Source organism: Orbicella franksi, chromosome 8, assembly GCF_964199315.1.
Source record: "Orbicella franksi chromosome 8, jaOrbFran1.1, whole genome shotgun sequence".
Taxonomy (NCBI): Eukaryota; Metazoa; Cnidaria; class Anthozoa; order Scleractinia; family Merulinidae; genus Orbicella; species Orbicella franksi.
This window is the reverse complement of record NC_138152.1, coordinates 17,852,208-17,872,905: the sequence shown is the minus strand read 5'-3', so window position 1 is coordinate 17,872,905 and position 20,698 is coordinate 17,852,208. Positions and strand designations below refer to the sequence as shown.

General features: G+C 40.8%; 1 protein-coding gene across 1 annotated transcript; it reads right to left on the bottom strand.

Annotated features, from left to right (window-relative positions):
• Window positions 1-14,833: 14,833 nt before the first annotated feature.
• LOC145495805 (uncharacterized) lies at window positions 14,834-18,632 on the bottom strand. The gene is made up of 2 exons (XM_081475389.1): window positions 18,605-18,632; window positions 14,834-18,407 (listed from the first exon to the last, which is right to left on the bottom strand). Exon 2 carries the CDS (start codon window positions 18,239-18,241, stop codon window positions 17,351-17,353), a length of 891 nt encoding a protein of 296 aa, XP_081331515.1. The 5' UTR covers window positions 18,242-18,407; window positions 18,605-18,632; the 3' UTR covers window positions 14,834-17,350.
• Window positions 18,633-20,698: the final 2,066 nt, after the last annotated feature.

Below are 20,698 nucleotides of genomic sequence, written 5' to 3'. Positions count from 1 at the left end.
GAATTCCCTCACGGTGAGTCGCACCGGGACAGACTACAAAATATCATGGTAAAGGTTAAAAGGTATTTTGAAATTTTTAAATATGGAAAGGCCGTACTAATTTTTTAAATCCAAAACTGAAAATTATAAAATATCTCTTCTCTCGATTAAAAATGTTCTTGCCTGCCTTAAGCTCTGACTGATCTGATGTGATATCACGTGGTTGACTTAGTTTCTCCACCTCGGTCTCTAACATCTCCAGACGTTGCTTTGGAACTAGCTAAGCAATACCAACTTTGGTTTGAGCCAATTTGGTCTAAAGAGGATGTAGAGTAGCTTGTGTGCTTCAGACAAAGGAATGAACGAGGAAAGAGGTGCTTCCCCACCCTCTCCGGTTTGAGCGCATTTGGATCCGCCCGTATTAGTCAGCAATTCATAAAACAACATAATGGGTAATATGTACACTAAAACAAGTTAATACAGTTGAATCCTCCAATTTTGCGCTCTGGGGAAAAAAGAAAAATAGTCGAAATAGGTCAAATAGTGGGAGTTCGAAATAACAATTAATATGTAATCAATATGGTCGAATGTATTTTTTTTTTATCGACCAAGGGTCGGAAAGGATTACCAGAGGACTTCGTCACTGAGTGCAAGATTAAAGTGCAACAGGAGCCATAATGAAAAGCGCTAATTATGTTTTTCCAGCTATGTTCTAACGTGGTCTGACGCACATTGTAATGATGAAGATTATTTTTCAAACCTACCAAAGGAGTTCGAAATAAACAGGGTTGATTTTAGGCCAAGGGACTAAAATCAGTTCGAGACGACCAGGAGTTTGAACAAACGAGTTCGACATAGCCAGTGGCGGATCCAGACCTCGAGCTAAAGGGGGGCGGGGGGGCGGTTTTGTTTTGCGTACCCAGCCGGCTTTTCTTCCTTCTGTGATTTCTTTCTTTTTTTACCCAAAATAAGGGGGGGGCGGGCCCCCCAGGCCCCTCCCCTAGATCCACCACCGATGGCCGATAGTAAATGACTGGAAAAACAAGGACTCAGATCCCCGAGGGCAGATCCAAGAGAAATGGAGTTGAGTTCGAAATAACGGGGAATAAGAAATAACTGTGTTCGAATTAGTTGGGTCCAACTGAAAATGTGGATATAGGAAGCGCAAATACGTCGAAGACGGTGTGAAATGAGCACAACGAATGATGGGATTATGCGAAAATAGTGGAGAGAAAAATATGTTCTAAAAGAAAAATATCTTTAGTGACTTTTCGTGTGTACCACATGACTTAAAAGAACCAAGAAGACTTTTTTGCTGACACTACATGGGGTGCATCCAGGAACATCTCAGATTCGTCCTGGGTGCATCGTACATAGCCTGCGTAGCTTTGCGGGTTTTTTTTGTGGCGCGGAACGTATAGTTTTTGTCAATGCTAATGAAAACGTCATACTAAATTTAGCCTCTCACCAACGTTTCAGCCTCTGATGTGTAGGTTTTCCTTATGAAATTCGTGTCCGAAGAAGCCTAAAATTCGACACCGTTGCCACCATTTTGAACAGTATTCAGCAGCCAGGCCGCGTTTTCGTGACGTCATTCCGTCCTCGTCCAAGATATTTTATTCCAAATGGCTTCCGACTACCGCTTACTAGTAGGGTTATGGCTGCTCTTGAGATGTATTATTTTGAACCAAACATGCTCCAAACCCCGAAAATGATAGCAGTGAAGATTGTGAAGTGGATAATCGCTTGGAAAGAAATACACTGATTTCGCTGACCTTGTGAAGGATGCAAAGTCGGTTGCAGGTTTTCCTCCTTCCCGCCAATTTCGAGTCGGACGGAATAACGTCACATAAACATGGTCTGGCCGCGGAGGACATTATCAAAATGGCGGCCTCTGAAGTCGCTTCTTTCGAAACGAATTTCCTCAGGATAGCGGGCACTTCAGAGGCTGAAACTTCGATGAGTGGAAAAGCTGACTGTTTACTTGCTATAGGTGAAGGCAAAAAAGTGAGCTTTTTGGAGTGACCTCCTCCCTTAAGGAAGCTGACAACAGTTTCCAGCACTTTTCTAACAGCTACACTTTGAAGGATGAATACTGCCACTGTTTAACAAGTGATAGTACTATAATGGTATCATACAAATGCCAATCATAGGCAAACAAACTGACGTCATCCTTTTTATATGAGGTTGCCATAGCTACATCAATATGACCTGCTAAAAAACCCTCAATTTGAGCTTTAAGCTCTTATAACTCACAACCGAGCTTGGCGACTCCCATTTCTGTGGAGTGGGTGGGTTTTAATTTTCGAAACTTTAAGGTGGCTCTGAACCCACTCCACCGATTTTTCTTTTTAAACTTTGCAAAAAGTTGCATCTTATCATGATGATCACAATTCGATAATAAATCAAAGAGTCCTAAGGCGGGAGAGTCCAAACGCGTTAACCCTTTGAATACCAACTACGCATATATGCGTAATTAATGGTCGTGCTCTTTGTACCACTTGTGACGTCATCAATTTAAATGTCATCAGATATTCTTGATAAGCTGATAGTAGTGCTAGGCTAGCCCTTTCCGCGCAATGCTCAGGTTTAGATATTGACGACATTCCGACGTCGCAAATCGAAAACAAGGTTATCAGTTTTGGTGCAAAAACGGTGGTAAAATGGTCCACAACGGCTATGATTGATCAAGGTCCATTTCTAGGCTTCGCCCGTAATTAACATCCAACTTTTCACTGCAGCCAGAAAGAACATACAATGCAAAAGGTAGCCAGTGTAAAAGGGCAGAGAAAAACAGAAAGGAAAAGTCCAAATTTTGGCTTATGCGCATGCCCGTAATTGAAGTTTTGCTCAATTTTGTACCTAATCCTCGAAAAAGCTCTCCAACTTAGGCTTATTTAGCGTCATGGCAGCTAAAAAACCTGACTAAACGGTTAAAAACGGTATTTTTTGGCAAAAGTTTGGTATTCAAAGGATTAATTAGAATGTTTATTCCTCGTTCTAAAAACGTGAATGCCCCAAAGCGCAAAACAAGATGAATATTCTTCGTTCTCAGAGCGTGAGAGCCTAATAGCGCTATATACGGAGTCCTAAGGCGGGAGAGTCAAAAAGCGCTAATTAGAATGTATATTCCTCGTTCGAAACGTGAATTCCCAAAGCGCAATACACGATAAATGTTCTTCGTTCTTAAAGCGTGGAGCCCAATAGCGCCACATACAGTGTATACTCTTCAGAGTCCTAAAGCGGGAGAGTCCGAAAGCGCTAATTAGAATGTATATTTCTCGTTCGGAACGTGAATTCCCAAAGCTCAAAACACGATGAATATTCTTCGTCCTCAAAGCGTGAGAGCCCAATAGCGCTATATACGAGTCGTGCGAAAAGGCAGATGCCATTATGCGAGTCGCGTTAGTTCGTGTATATTAGACAACATGATGTTGAAATGTATTCAATCAGCAAAACAGCAAATTAGCACTTTTCGACACTCCGGCTTTAGGACTATAGCGCTCTCGAGCTCTCGCGCTTTGAGAACAAAGAATATTCATTGTGTTTTTCGCTTTGGGGCATTCACGTTTTTAGAACGAGGAATATACATTCTTATTAGCGCTTTTGAAGTCTTCAGCTTTAGGACTCCGAAGAGTATACACTGTATATGGCGCAACCCCAAAAATCGTTTTTCGCTAAAACAAATCTAGACTTTATTTGAAGCATTTGGGCGAGGAAATTTTTGAATTTGGTCGAATCCTCGATTTTCTATGCCCTTTCAAAGTCGCGCTTGAAGTGTTTCACGACCGCGTTTTAGGGAGTCTGGGGCGGCGGTACCTGATGACGTCTACCCAGGAACCAAACACAATTCACCCTTGTCACACGGCGGCCTTATTGGATATCACCAAGAGAAAATGAGGGGACAGACAGGGACATTGAGGGCGTTGGCTGGGATATGTCGATTCCACTGAAGTTGTTTTTAGTTTTAGACGGAAACGGAAGTCTATTTCCCCAGACGTCCGCATGATACCTTTCACCCGTCGATCAGTGAATTTTTAAAGGGCGGTCTGCGTGGAAATACGTTTTGTCAGTAGAAGCCAACCTCGTTCCCAGAGTCTCTCATCTTACCGCCCCTTGGACCCTGGGAACGAGGTTGAGTAGAAGCGCGTAAAGAACCACAACCTATTTGGAAAAAAAACGCTGGGTGAAAGAAATATCAAAGTTTTTCCCCAGAAAATTTCAGTCAAAGAAATTAGCGATGACAACAAGAAAGAATTTATTTGCTTTCATTTGTATAACAACATGCAGAGAGGTATCGTATTGTTCGATATTGAAAACATATATAACATGGAATACTGTTTCAAGCTGTCGCGATCCTGATACCTCTAAACGCATCGACGAAAGAAATCTTAGCCCACCGAAGAAAACTATTTTTGTTCCTACGGCAAAACTATTTTTGAACCCAGCGGCAAAATTACCCTCAACCCAGCGACAGGAGAATATAATTCTGGCCGAGCTGCAAAAGAGTTCGGAGGGTAGCGAAAATATTTTGAATCTGGGAATCAAAACAACTCGAAGCCTAGCGATTAGCAACAGAAATCAACTTGAATACTATATCACAACAAAACAATTCCCAACCATACGACAGAAGTCTATTTGAACCTCAACAGCGCGGATAAAACAACTCGGAGTGTTTCGATCAGCGTAGAAAATAACTCAACAAAACAACAGCTCAGAGCGATCAGTGATCAGCGACAGAAATAATGTTGAATAGCGGTACAGTGACAAATTGAAAAGAGCTCGCCGTGAAGCGACCTGCGACAGAAATAACTTGGACTCCAGCAACAAAACAGCTCGAGGTGGGACGACCAGTGACCGTGAGAAATAATTTTGAATACAATAACAAATACCTTGGAGTAGCGCTCAGCGAGAGAAATAATTTTGAATGCCGGCACAGCGATTAAACAACTAGAAACATGGCGATCATGGGAATGTAGCAACAGAACTAGTTGTGACTTCTGATACAGTGACAAAACAACTCCTGTAGCTCGGAGCGAAGCGATAACCGAAAGAAACCCGGGCAGAAATAATTTTGAATTCACAGAGAAATAGAACAATTCACAGCGCGTTAGTGATCAGCGACAGAAACAATTTTTCTGTTCAACGACAAAATAACTCGCATTCAAGCGACAAAAAATGATTTTGTACCAGCAACTAAAGTTCATTGAACTGAGCGAAAGGGACAACTTCTTCTGACTGCTTTTCCAACAGAGAAAACCAGAAAAAACGGAGGTGTCATCTTCGTTTGATCATGTTCATGCCACGTTTTCTTCACCTTCTGTTAATTTGCACTAATGTAAGCTTTCTCTCTCCATTTGAAAAATGCCACAGTGCATAGTCCATAACAGCAGCCACGACCTTAATAACATGTTCCGCCGGAACGTTTTGTCGACCACTCAGAACTACATTTCCGCCCGTCTGCATGTGCCATTTTATTCCCAAGGAGATGTAAAAATATATATCCCACATTGATTTATCCAGCCAGAAATACCAACTGTCTCTAATGTACCCGTAAAAGGCGCTTGTATCGACAAAGCGTATTTCCCCGCGGACCGTCGTTACTAAATTGTCTGATCACCTAAAGAATAATGGTATCATGCGGACGTAAAAGGAAATGCACTCCCGCTGTTTTCGGCAGCCCTAAAATAACTTAGCGGAATTGACATATCCCAAGGCCTGGACTGGGAGCCTCCCTCTCTGTCCCTCATTTTCTCTTGATATCACGTATGTACTTTAGGCATGAAATCGAGGCGAAGCGTGTTTAATCTGTGAGTTTGCAGCTAATCATGCCAAATAACGATCATTGTAGTGTGCTCTTGTGCTCAAATAACAGATCAAAAGGTCGGTTAGGAATTACCTTCCATCGCTTTCCAGTCGACAAATATACGAAGAAAAGCTGGATTGTAAGAATTCGTCGAGATGTTGGCAAAAACTTCCAGGTTAGTGATTGTGTTTTACGACTTCAAGATAAGCAAACTTTATCTGTAATCAATTTGTTAAGGTTTACAAAGTAATTAATTACATTTAATTTGATCGACTAGGATTATGTGTAGAGCCGAACTGCTATTTCACTACGTTGCATATGTACTCTTTATTGCCCGTAATAATAAAACGTTACAATTGTCCTTTAGATTTCGAGAAGCACAAAGGTTTGCTCGGAATATTTTAAACCATCAGACTTTCGAACGACCTTCTCTGGGAAACGCGTATCGAGGAAAGGTGCAGTTCCTTCTGTATTTCGCTGGTCAGTACCTTCTCCAAAAAAAAGGAAAGCAAGAATCCATTTTCACCTTTACTCAATAAGCATTTCCCAGAGAAGGTCTTTCGAAAGTCTGATGGTTTAAAATGTTGCGAGCAAACCTTTGTCATTGCTTCTCGAAATCTACAGGACAATTGTAACGTTTTATTATTACGGGCAATAAAGAGTGCATGAGCAACGTAGTAAAATAGCAGCTCGGCTCTACACATAATCCTAGTCGATCAAATTAAATGTAATTAAGAGTGCCTGCCAGTAAAAATCAGACAAATTCTTAATTTCGCAGCAAGGGTCGAAAATTCGATTTCGCCAGGAGCCATAATCGGGGACGGAGACCGTAAGCGCGCGCCATCTCTAGTATTGGGGTTGTCCCCATGATATGGGACAATAATTCTATTTTTAGAACAAATTGCGTCATCGCCTGCGGCACACGCGCGTACATGCTGCGAGGATTTTTGCGGATGTCGCGCGGGGGAAATGGCGTCCGAAATTCCCGAAATTTTTCATGTTTTTGGCCCACAACTCAGCGCGTTTACGTCTGTTGGAATTTTGCCTAAGTATTTTCGTCGTAAGCTGCTCCAGTTTGAGTGAAGTAAGACAGTGTCGAATTTAGGTATGTTCCGCTGTAAGCTTATATATATCGCTGACCAAGTTGTGTTCCGACGGATGCTTCTTTTACATGAGCTGTACATTACTCCACTTTAAATTTCACATATGTTGAAGATTAACAGCTTTTCCATTACACAGCAAAAAACTAGCTGGATATATTTAGATATAGCAGAGCTTCAGGACTTCATAGTTTCTTAGTTCCTCTTGCCACACGCTTGCGAGGAATTTGTCAGTCTATTGCGACCGAAAAGTAAGACAAAATAATTGCTAGTTTGAGTTTCGCTTGAATTGTAAGCAACGCTTGATGTTTCATCAAGGCCCAATAACTTTACGTCCGTAGATACTGCTCAGTTTTATTCGTGTAAAAATCCAGTAAATTCTCTGTTGTCGATGAATGAGAGCGCCCGCCGATGCGTGTTTTGTACAGTCAGGAAACATGACAAATTGTACTTCCGCTACACTTTCGTGTGAAAGCGTACATCGAACTCAAACAATAACTATAGTTTTTAAATATGTTTGAGATTGATAAATGTTTGAGAACATATTAAAAGCTAAGCTGAAAATATGTGAATAAAGCAGAAATAATCAGCAAAGTTACGATGACGCTTTCTTTAATCAACTTGGAATAACGATTTCGATTTTGTTGATCGAGGTATCAAAACTCCTTGTCTATTTTCATTTTCGCAGTGTAAAACTTCACTATGCCTATGTTCAAGAAACACACATGTTAGTAGCCTTTTTTGCGTTCGTGAAATTTGTTACAGCATCTCAGCACAAAAGATAACGAAAGAAATCTTTGTCAAGATTTGTTGACAATTGAAAACTCCGACTCGGACTTGAAAGTGCACGAGCTGCACTATGCAAATGAGCTAATTGAACGCTTCAGACTTTCCTTTCAAAAACTTTTGCAAACTCACCAAACAAGCAGAAGCAATAAGAAACCGTCACTGAAACAGGTTTTGGTTATGATGAACCATTGTCTGAGAAACTCACAAATTAACTCGATACCAGAGTAGAGAGTTTTCTTGCTATATTCTTAAGTCAGAACAAACGCAAAAACATACGCGTAAGCTTACAACTAGCGTGAGCAGATCTTATTATTCATTCCCGGCGCGAGATTGAAGTCTTGTTTTCGACCTTGAAAAACCCACCTTTTCCGTTAGCTCAGAGCATATATCTACATATAAGCGCCCTGGTTTGTATTCCCTGCCTTATTCCCTGCCATCGCTGTGAAAAATACGCAAGAGAATCTCTCAACTCTCACCATTTGATCGCGCAACGTGACAACACCCACGCGAGAGCCCCCGACATGTGCGTGAATCCGCGCGGATATATGACGTCAGGATGGCGCAATTTGTTCTAAAAATAGAAAAACTGTCCCATATCATAGGTGCGCGCGAATCCCGAGACTTACGGTCTCCGTCCCCGATTATGGCTCCTGATTTCACTCATTTTCCTATGGTAGATAGGCTAGGGCATGACAAAAACTACTGGATAGTTTTTTTGGCAAAATATCCTTTTATTTCAAAGAAATATGCAAATTACCAGATTCCGTTAAAATCGTCATTTAATAGATGTTGGTGTACCTTGAATATTTTTTCACTATCGTGTTATAAATTTCTTAGTGAACATGGAGTCAATTCAAGACAATCATTATAGACGTCATCCTCGGAGACCCAGGAGCAGTTAGTGGGAGCGGGAAAAAGTCTAAACGGGTGAGAAAAAAGTTCGGGCGAAGACCCGTTTAGAATTTTTCCCCGCCCCCACTAGCTGCCCCTTGGTCTCTGAGAACGACGTCTATCATGATTGTCTTGAATTGACTCCATGTTTACTAAGAAATTTAGCTAAATTTATAACCCGATAGTGAAAAAATATTCAAGGTACACCAACCTCTATTAAACGGCCAACCCCTATTAAGCGGCCACCTCCCATTTCCTCGAGGGTAGCCCACTGTATTATATGTAAACCAAAAATAATTGCACAGCGCGAAAAGACCTAGGTACGAGTTTAGAGTTACAGTTTTTACACAGGGCGTGTAGGTAGCGGTGGTCTAGTAGAAGATGACAACACGGGCAATGGTTAACTATTCATTCTTTCCATTGCTTAATTTAATCTCTCTCTACTCAACAAGACTGTGTGCTCCCTGTGGTTCCAAGCCTTACGGAGTCTTACGTATTAGGATAGAAATTGTCATATCGCTACCCCCTAAAATTGGATGACAGCATTGCGTGACGAACAAACAAGGAACCGCTGCAACAAAGGATTCAGGCAGCAATAGATCAAACGATGATCAAACGCTGATCAAACGTAATATTTTGGTGTAGTGCAAAGCAAGCAACTATCTACAAATCACTTAGCCGTTTTTGACTTAGATGCAGTGGTGATCATATGTGTCGAAACAGGGTCATAGATTCATGGTATTCGACCATTAAATAAGTTGACAGTTGGCGATGTACATCGGACGTTGTGTAAGCAACAGCAAACTTCTGCTTTATGCGCGACGAATGGAGACAGAAACACGTCAAATCGGCTTTTGGACCTGCCTTTTACAGCAAATAAGGTTAGAACATTTCGAAATTATCAGCTCTGTGTCTATTTCAACTTAATATAGCTCAAGACATGGGCGCGTGCTAAAATACATGTCTAACCCGTAAATTGAAAGTTGACGACGGATGGTCAAATATCTGCATTTTTAAGGTACTTTGAAAAGCTCTCGCGTCGCTCACAATCATTTGCCCAAAGAAATTTTTACAGCAATCTGTAGACCATCCTTCTGCAATTCAACCACCAGAAGCTTAATCCATTTGAAGGTTTCGCACATGGTGAAAATCAATTATTTGTACGAAGTACTTTTAAGTGAATGAAATACATGTCTTCGAAATTTAATTATTTTGCAGCCAACAAAAACCGCAACATTCCCTAAAATCAACCCAGTACACAATTAAACTGATTGCACAAAAATATTTGAGTGTTTTAAAGATGGAAGAATGATGTGGTTTTGCATGCGAGGCTCTCAAACGTGTTTAATAAAATGGTGCGTCAAATGACGATTTTAACGGAATTTGGTAATTTGCATATTTCTTTGAAATAAAAGGATATTTTGCCAAAAAATCTCTCCAGTAGTTTTTGTCATGCCCTAGCCTATCTACCATAGGAAAATGAGCGAAATCAAATTTTCGACTCTTGCCGAGTTATTTTCCATATTTATGGACAGGGACTCTTAATTACTTTGTAAACCTTAACAAATTGATTACAGATAAAGTTTGCTTATCTTGAAGTCGTAAAACACAATCACTAACCTGGAAGTTTTTGCCAACATCTCGACGAATTCTTACAATCCAGCTTTTCCTCGTATATTTGTCTACTAGAAAGCGATGGAAGGTAATTCCTAACTGACCTTTTGATCTGTTATTTGAGCACAAGAGCACACTACAATGATCTTTATTTGGCATGATTAGCTGCAAACTCACAGATTAAACACGCATCGCCTCGATTTCATACCTAAAGTACATACGTCATATCCAATATGGCCGCCGTGTGACAAGGGTGAATAGCGCCTCAGTCAACTCTCTGTATTTGCTCGAGAAAATGGAACACAAAACTAATCGTTCTGATGTATTTAGGGACTAAAACGTCCAAGTTTTGTCTCCGAATCATTTCTTTTTCATCCCTGGAGTCAGAGTTAAGTTTCGATTCGGAGGACTCCGAAATAAACTTCGATCGAGCACGTTCGACAACTGTGAACTCACTGCTTAGAGCTTTGAGAGCAATTTACAAAATTTCAAGCGACGAAGGGGAAGACTTCTTTGCGGACGAGCTGCTTATATATTAGAAATAGAAAGCTAGATACGAAGTGGAGGAGCAGGCAAACGAAAAGCAGGAAAGAAAACTCAAGGACTGCTTTGGATGGTAATTTCGTCAACTAAAGATAAGATTCCCACGGGTGTTTATAACCCGTTTACATTTGTCCTAAGCTAGAATGTATTTTGTCAAGGTGTGATTGTTCTGTTAAATCGAGTTTGTGTTTTACTTTCAGTTGAATGCTTCATGTTTATAAGAGCGACGTACGTGTTGCAGTTTTCGAGCCTTGATGACCTCCAAAACATTGGCTTCGATCGATTGAAAATCGTATTGTTTGGACCTGTATTTTTAAAGCTGCGGGAAGCAAGGCGGAAGGAAACATTTCATACAATTACCGAGTTCACATTGTCACACGTTTTAAGTCGTAACTCCAAATAACCAATGTAAATTGTTCTCAAAGTTTGCAGTGAAATTCGTCGGATAAGCGAAAAGGATGTGTTCCCTAAGCGGTCCGCAGATAATGTTACGCGGTCATATTTTCGACGCTATTGCACAGAATCTTTGTGGCACTGCTGATTTCCAAACCTTCGAAAAACTCTGTGAGTCTAACAGTTTTGTTATCATGTAATTCTAAAGGATTCATCTTCGACTTTCATCTAAATCGAAAGAGAAATAAGTGTTGGTTAGCGGCGTACAGTTGCGATCTATTTACAGATCAGTATAACGCTTCTTGATCATGATCGGATCACACAACTTTGCCGGTTATGCTATAAATACTGCGGGATTGGAAGGTAAAGGTTTTCGGTCGTATTTCTACAAATTGCTGGTTAGATTTTAAGCAGAAAATTTATGAAAATAGCGTTCGAAAGTTTGCGGAACAAATTCCAGTGAGAGTTCTTCAATGGTTCTCACAGATTCAGTTCGCTTGTTTCGGTTCGACAAAATCAACCATCGTTTACGTCTTTATTGCACCATTAGCCGATCATCGTCAGTGAATTGTACAATATATCTTTCTTTAAATCTGGAATATTGCTGCAACAGCCGATAGCACCTCTGGAAGGCGTTTCTGCGCACTTTTCGAATGTGTATTGCACCATCCTGAAGGAAATGAGAGGACGTGGGATATCCAACCTTCTGGGTAGACGTCACAAGAGCCGCTGAACCCATTCTCCTCATATTCGGTCGTGAAACAAAATGGCGGTGTTTTGGAGCTATTTTCGAGATTTCGTCGGGGCACAGAAAATCGAGGATTTAACGGAATCCAAAAATTTTTTAGCAGAACTATTTCAAGTAACAAGTAGATTCGTTTTAGGGAAAAAAAAAATTTGGGGGCTAGGTGCATTTTAAGAACAAAGAACATTTATCGTGTATGGCGCTTTGGGAATTCACATTTCGAACGAGGAATGTACATTCTAATTAGCGCTTTTTGACTCTCCCGCCTTAGGACTCCGCATATAGCGCTATTGGGCTCTCACGCTTTGAGAACGAAGAATATTCATCTTGTTTTGCTCGCTTTGAGGACAAAGAATATTCATCGTGTTTTGCGCTTTGGGGCATTCACGTTTTAAGAACGAGGAATGTACATTCTTATTAGCGCTTTTGAAGTCTCCAGCTTTAGGACTCTTATACACTGTATATAGCGCTTTTCGGTTGTACTTTGTCAGGCTTTGAGAACAAAGAATATTCATCGTGTTTTGCGCTCTGGGGCATTCACGTTTTTAGAAAGAGGAATATACATTCTTATTAGCGCTTTTGGACTCTCCCGCTTTAGGACGCCGGAAGAGTATACACTATATATAGCGCTATTGGGCTCTCACGCTTTGAGAACACAGAATATTCATAAGTTTGGCGCTTTTGGGTATTCACGTTTACAACGAGTGATAGACATTCTATTTAGCGCTTTTGAACTCTCCCGCTCTACGGACTCCGACGGGTATACACTGTATTTAGCGCTTTTCGGCTGTACTTTAAAACGAGGAATATACATTCCTTAATTAGGGCTTTTCTACTCTCCAGCTTTAGGACTCCGAAGAGTATACACTGTCTATCACGCTGTTGGGCTCTCGCGCTTTGAGAACGAAGAATATTGATCCTGTTTTGCGCTTTGGGGCATTCACGTTTTTAGAACGAGGAATATACATTCTAAAACATAAGGTGGTCTCATACCTAATTTTTTTTTTTTGCAAAACAACTCTGTGGAACAGTTTTGGTACCACGTTAAGGGCCCATTAACCGATTCATGCGCGCGCTCGCGCGCGTTGCTAAGGAGGTGAAATTTCACTTCCGGTCACTTACGTCAGCCTGAGCACGGAAAATAAAAACAACTCAAAAACTTGCAAATTCGCATACATTTTAGATGCTTTTCTTTGTGTTTCGCAAAATGCAAAGTAAAAAAAGTACAAGCAAAGACAAAATAAGAGAAAGACAGAAAAACAAGAGCAATAGAAACAGAAAAACTAACTCCGTGTGGCTTTGTTTGATCTTACCGAAGTGCGCTGGTAGTGTAAATTGCGCACGCGCTGATAGGGTAACTTCCAATAGATATCTAGCGCACTTCCGGTTTCTTTAAATGCTAAAGGAAACGCGGTTTTTCATTAAATCTAGCCTTTTTCGACGAATTTCGATTAAAGCCAACGTTGGCAACATAGCTATGCATTCCTTTTACGAAATCATGCTTTTTTCAGAAAATTACGAATTTTTCAATATTTTGAAATGCTCTCAAAATCTGACCTTTTAGAAATGAAACAAAATCGATGCATAGCGTATTGAGGATTTAAAGTAAAATATTAAATCAATGAAAAAAATCCCGAGAAAGTAATTTGCCTGGGAGCCTTTGCATTTTTTCTGTATTAGTCAGATGAGTATGGGCGTGGCCTGATGACGTCATCACTAGTGTTACTGATCATGAAAAAGTTGAAATACATCAAACAACTCTGAACTAACTAAAAATGAGGTTAGATGAGACTAAATTTTCCTTAGCAACGGCTCGAAAAGATCGGTTAATGGACCCTTAAAGGACTTTGCACTTTGACTTAAAAAATGAGCTTTTCCAGGTCACGTGCCACAATAGTTAATGAATAACTAGCTCCTAAGTGTTAAAAAGTGGTGTTCATTATAAACACGATAACGTAATAATGAATGGTTCGAGAAGTATGGAATTAAGTTCGTCCTGTCCATAAGCAAGTTGTCCAGGAGACAAACCTCAGAAAACAGTGTTTTGAGGGGGGTTTTCTCGTGAAATGTTGAAAAAGTATACTAATATTAACTAATATTAACTATATTAACTAAATAACAAGGAAAAATTTCATAAATTGCAAATTTTGGAGGTTTAAGACCTAGAAAATTGTGTCCTTCACCAATGTCGAAAATTTGACAGCATTCGGTTAAAACCCAGTGGAGATATCGTGTGCGAGTTATTGATGATCCGTCTATTTGGCCATTTTGAGAAATAAGGCCTTAAAGTTTTACTTCGGTCTCCGAGAACCCAAATTAGCCCTGTGAACTAGGTGGGAGGAGGTTAAGGGCAGTGGGAGGGGTATATTTAAAGGTTTTACATAAATGTTTCATTGAACACCTGAATACACACCAGTTATAGAAATGTTAACCAACTGTAAGGAGCGTATAAGATGGTAGAAGAAACAATGTTCAGGACCATGATGCAAAATTCTCATAACTACACATCTTTAAAGCGTTTGTGTAAAGTATCATTAAAATGTACAGAATTGAATCCATTTTGTGAGTACTTTTAGACTGTAAACAATGGTTGCTATGGGTGTTGCTATGCTGAAATATAGCTAGAAGTGTTCTGATTTCTTAATTTGAACGTAAATTCTGGAGTAATTAGAGGAAAATCGTTTCAAAATACGATTTACAAATGGACAGGGATGTTGAATCTTCATGTTCCAAAAAAATAGTTTTTTGGAGAAAAATTTATATCTGAGAGTAAAAGACCCCCTCAAGTGTTAGCAATGAAAATAACAAACTAAATAAACTGCGAAGCCGTGAACGAAGATCTTGAACGTCTGATCTCACAGGAGATCTAATTAGCCAAACTTGAAAAGTAAAACGATGAGAGGTCAAAGACTACTGAAAGGCTGACACAACGTCGTATATTTAAAACAATATTTCGGCTGTCCATACCAGCCTTCCTCAGGGTCGGATGTTACTAAGTTATAAAAATGAAATTACAATATTTTTTCTTCTGCCGATGCTTGCCCTGTTTTTAATAGCTGGTTCGTTTATTAATAATTGTTCGTTTCGCTGATATAAGTTCATTAAGGTTGACAAATAAGACACAGTCTCATCAAAACTTACCATATTACATGAGATTTACTCATTTTCAGACCTTCCAGAACTTTAAATAGTAACCGCGCAAACACGATAGCGAGGCTCTTATTAACTGCGCGGTTACTATTCCAATATGGCGTCGGGCTCGGTTACTATTCCAACATGGCGTCGGGCTCGGGTGGCGGCTCGGGTGCTCTCGTTCGGGCCGACTAATTACGAACAGTGTCTACACCTGAAGCTACCTGAGTAAGTGAGTGAGTGACACATTTGCATATCGGAGTCCCCGCAACAAACACGTTTCTACGCTTCGCGTATCCACGAGTTTAATCAAAGGCTCTGTGAGCCAACACCTTCATATTATTTGAGGCATGAGATTGAGTTTTTATGTGCAATTGCACTTCATGGTTTGTTTCAGTTTTGCCTACTTTTGTTGAAATACATGAATGTGTACAGTATGATGCATTGCTATGAGCTTCATATAAGTATGCTGTGTGCATGGATCTTCATAATTGTGGGTTGAAAATGAGTAGGGGTGGTTAATTGGTTGGGTGGAAGGATACGGTAATCCACACAGGGAACTAGCTCTTTGGGGTTTTGGAGTGACACAGGGAGCCCTCACATCCGTTTAGAATATGAATAAAAGATTAACCTACCTTTATCGCGCGTGTTTTGTGTTTCGTAGCGACCATTTTGAATTTTTTTGAATACGCGGTCTGTTAGTGCGAAGTCTGGAACCGAAATTACGGAAGTCTGGGACGGGCGGGAAAATTCGCAAATTCTCGGAGGATCCGATCGCTCACCGAGGATAATAAAGTGACATTCATTTTCTTAGAGCTCCGAACAGGCTCCGAGCGATTTCCGTAATTTCGGTTCCAGACCTCGCACTAGCAGACCGTGCGCGTGTTAAAAATTCAAAATGGCCGCCAAAATACAAAACATGCGCGATAAAGGTAGGTTAATCTTTTATTCATATTCTAAACGGATGTGAGGGCTCCCTGTGGAGTAATGCATTTCACTGAAAGTGAGCAGAAGTGAAACATACTACAATTTGTTTGCTTTCCTTGCAGTTTCACAAATTCTTGGAACCTCTGGTTAGTTTCTTAACAACAGTGGGCGGGGCAGTAGAACAAAGCAAGTGGGCCAGTAATGCAAAAAAGGATTGGGCTATACATTGGTGATTGCGACAGTGCCCACTATAAAAATCCTTCATTTTTTGTCCAGCCCCTCCCATAACTTTTCTTATGGTTGAACAACAACAACAAGAACAACTTGCAATGAACAACAAAAACATTCTGAGGAACAGAGAAGTGTTGTGAGGATCAGAAAAGCCACATACCTTCTTTGCCTTAAGTGACATTATTGACAAAGTATATTTACTTCTTTACCTTCATTTACGAAATGTTTTTGTCCTCTTTGATCGCTAGAACAACTTGTGGTGGGGGTGTGTGACCCACTTGTTTAAACACTTACCCATTTTAGACCAAAATATGCGATTTTCTCTACCCAATTTCAGATCAGACTCTTAAAAATGGCTAGAATCTATACCCTATTTCAGACAAGCAGGCAAAAAATACCCAATTTCAGGCCAAAATGTCCAAAATCCATACCCGTTTTCAGACGAGAACGACTCAAAAACCATACTGTTTGGGGCACCACACCTATATACCTTATATAAGGGAGTACCCCCCAGAAGTGGCATTATTAAATCATAACAACAGCAACCGTGAGGATGACAAAGTATATGTAGTTTTTTATCTTTACTATCTTAATTTCTTTGTTGTCTTTGATCGCAAGAATAACTTGCAATCAACAACAACAATGATAACTTGCGATCAACAACAATAATATTCTCAGGAATAGAGAAGTCTTGTGAGGGTCAGAAAACCTGCATACTTCTTTGCCCCAAGTTGCGTTACTAAATTATTTTAGCAGGAACAGTGAGGATGACAAAGTATATTTAGTTCTATACCTTCATTTACATAGTTTTTGTCCTCTTTGATTGCTAGAACAACTTACGATCAACAACAACAAGTTATGATCAACAACAACACTTTGAGGAATAGAGAAGTGTTGTGAGGATCAGAAAACCCACATGCTTCTTTGCCTTAGTGGCATTATTAAATTAGAGGAATTCATACAGAGGCTTTAACTGCCAACTGCTAGGCATCACCCTCGTCAGCCGTTGACCAGGAACTATGGTAGTTTCGGCGGCTAGCAACGGGACTACAGTTCCTGGCGCCGCCAGCGGCAGATGCCACTGGGTGGTGCCTGGTCAGGCGTAATAGCAGCAAGCGTGTGGTGTATGCACAAGGAGAGTCCAGGCAGCAGAGAGCTTTACTGGATGCAGTTTAATAAGATATTGTGATCAGCGCAGATTTAGGCACTGCGCGATGACTGCCAGATCCAGTTGGATCCTGCCTCTGCTTCTTCTTGAAGAGCCTTGATTGTTGCTCGGAGAGCTTTCTTTGGGAGTCCGACGTTTGACAGGAAGGACCTGGTCGATCTTGCAATGAAGCCGCGGCAACCGACTTCGACGGGTATAACACTGCAGGCCCAGCCACGATCTTCACAGCTAGCACGGAGAGGCTCGTAACGGGTTCTCTTGCGTTCGTTAGCAAAGTCAAAGTTCCCTTCCCAAGGCACAGTTAGTTCGACCAGATGCACGCATTTACGGGAGTCGGACCAGATTACGATGTCTGGGCGCACAGTTGTGATGGCAATGTGACATGGAAAATGCAGGGCTTTAGATAGATCAGCCAGCATTTGCCAGTCTTGGGCACCCTTAAGTGGCCTCGACTGTTTCGCTCTCTTCATAGCGGCTGGTTGGGGTTGCTCACCTTCCCTGTGGAACTTGATGCCTTGATTTGTTACCTCCTTAACTGGTGCATTATTAGTGCTGGCGCGTTGGTCCTGTGTGGCTTCGGCTATAACCCGCAACACTCTGTTGTGCCTCCAGGTGTACTTCTGAAGTGACTTATTGCAAGCCGTTAACACATGCTCTAGAGTGGCACGCGTTTGGTTACACGCGCGGCAAAAGTCGTCGTCGATAATACCCCACTGTTTGAGGTTTGTGGGCGTAGGAAGGAGGTCGTACGTAGACCTCAGTAGGAAGCTGATCCTCAGTGGCTCCATCTGGGCAAGGGTGGGCCAGCTGAGTTTTCTCTGTTCAGCCTCTTCCCAGCATGACCAAGCACACTGTTTAGCGAACCCAGCTGCTGTAGCTGATCTTCTTTCTTCGTCGATGGCGCGTACCTCCTCGATGACCATCTCACGACGGCCTTTTGGACCCTGCGCAGAGAACCAGCGATGTACGTAGCAAAAGCAACAGTGAGGATGACAAGTTATGTTTAGTTCTTTATCTTCATTGTCTTAATTTCTTTGTCCTCTTTGATCGCAAGAATAACTTGTGATCAACAACAACAACAATAACTTGCTATCAACAACAATAATATTCTCAGGAATAGAGAAGTGTTGTGAGGATCAGAAAAACCACATACTTCTTTGCCTTAAGTGGCATTATTAAATTATAGCAAAAGCAACAGTGAGGATGACAAGTTATGTTTAGTTCTTTAACTTCATTGTCTTAATTTTTGTCCTCTTTGATCGCAAGAATAACTTTTGATCAACAACAACAACAACAATAACTTGCTATCAACAACAATAACTTGCTATCAACAACAATAATATTCTCAGGAATAGAGAAGTGTTGTCAGGATCAGAAAAGCCGCAAACTTCTTTGCCTAAATGGCATTATTAAATTTTAGCAACAGCGACAGTGAGGATGACAAAGTATATTTACTTGTTTGTCTTCATTGACTTAAGTTTTTTGTCCTCCATGAAAATCTCAAATGAGATTTGCTTTACTAAGAGGAGAGTTTGGACTATGAATTTCCTGGACATGTTATTCGACTTTGTTTCGAGATTATATCCCTCGACTTCCGTAAGTGACTGAAACATGCCATCCAGGGTTTCTCGGTTGCGGTAAAACCTACCCAAGTTTTCTTGATTTTCATCAGCAATAATGATGTATGCTGATACATCCACTGGGAGGCTTTCTTTAAGCGTGCTTATTTTGCTGGAGGAACACTGTATAAGGTCATCAGGGCTGTCTTCATTGTAGTCGTTGCGATGTTTGCAGTTTACACAGACATGTTGTTTGTTGATATCGATGGCCAAGATGCGTCCTGTGATTTCGTGAACTTCTTTCGCCTTGGGCTTCAATCGAGCAGCTGCTGCATCACTGTCGGGGGAAAGTTTAATAGCTTCAGAAACAGCAATGCTTGAGTCTTGCGAACCATTAAGGTATTTTTCATTGAAGTGGCAAACTTTTAAATTAGTTAACTGGTACGATTTGTCAATCTCAACTTTATTTATTGCTTCTCCTCACAATGTAAGACACATTGCACTGGTGGAATCTGCCATTATGGTCTCACTCTTGTTGAATGTTTTGTTCAGCTTATAGGAAAACACAGGCTCGACGTCTGGCTTTGAGATAAGTTTGGCTTTGACGGAGACTATATCGCCAACTTGAGCCGTGGGATTTTTACGCAGCGACCATCAAGTCTGATCAAATTGGGAGCTCTATAAAGGTTTTAGTGTGACTGTAGGCCGCTGTGATTGATGTGTGCGCTGTATGCTTCAGAGCTCAGGTATTTAACGCACAATAAAGCAATTGTTACTCACCCAAAAAGACGGCAACACAGCTGGAAGCAGAACTCCTCGACAAAAATGGCTGCCATGAGAGAACGTGGATCCAGCATGTATTGCGAGCCAGACGGAATTTGATTTCCACCTACGCCAATTTGATTTTAATTTGATTTCCGTCTACGCAATTAAATGTCCACGCAATTAATTGTCCACAAATCCGGCCCTCCACAACAACTCATTCACTGCGCGCATATGAATGAGTTAAAAATGAGGGTCACCGAGCTCGTTTCTGAGTTATAAGAGCTTAAAGCTAAAATTGAGGGTGTTTTAAGCAGGTCATATTGTTGCTATGGTGACCTATTGTATCACGAAATTAAAAGCGACATGCTCACCAATGATTGGGCAGTTTTTTGATACCATACGTTTGGCATCAACCGATATAGGGTGGTTATGATGACCCATCAAAATCTACGTCTTGGAAAGTGCTGGAAACTGTTTCGAGCCACCTTAAGGTCATTCCACTGAAATAGAACCTGCCCTGAGATTTTTGTGAAACTTTGCCTATTGATTGTTTATATTATAGAAACTTAAATTTTGAAATAAAATTGAGGGATCCCCATGTTCGTTTAGGAGCAAAAGCACCTTGTTTATATCCATATAAATCCTTATAATAGCACCATGATTGTAGTCACGATTGCTTGCTAAATTCACGTTTCCGACAATTGTTTTTTTTGTTCTACACTGAGAATTGGTCCATATTTATTTCACACAGAGAAATTTATTACTCAATTCAAATCAACAGAAAAAAAGTGATAGGCCACCATACTCGTTTGCGAGAAAATGACGATTTACCTCTATGGCGAGGTCCAGCCGTAAAGAAAAAGCCGCCATTTTTTAATGCGCGCGCGCTAATCACGCGTGAAATTATGCGCAGTAGGGATGCGCAATGCAATACTGGGGAATGACCTTAAGGTTATTCTTTAGTGTTGCACAGGGTGTCCTCACATCCGTTTAGAATACGAATAAAAGAATACCTTTATCACGCGTGCTTTGTGTTTTGTGGCGGCCATTTTGAAT

Coding starts and splice junctions, on each gene's coding strand:
- LOC145495805 (XM_081475389.1), bottom strand. CDS start 18,241: ATGGTCATCGAGGAGGTACGCGCCATCGACGAAGAAAGAAGATCAGCT.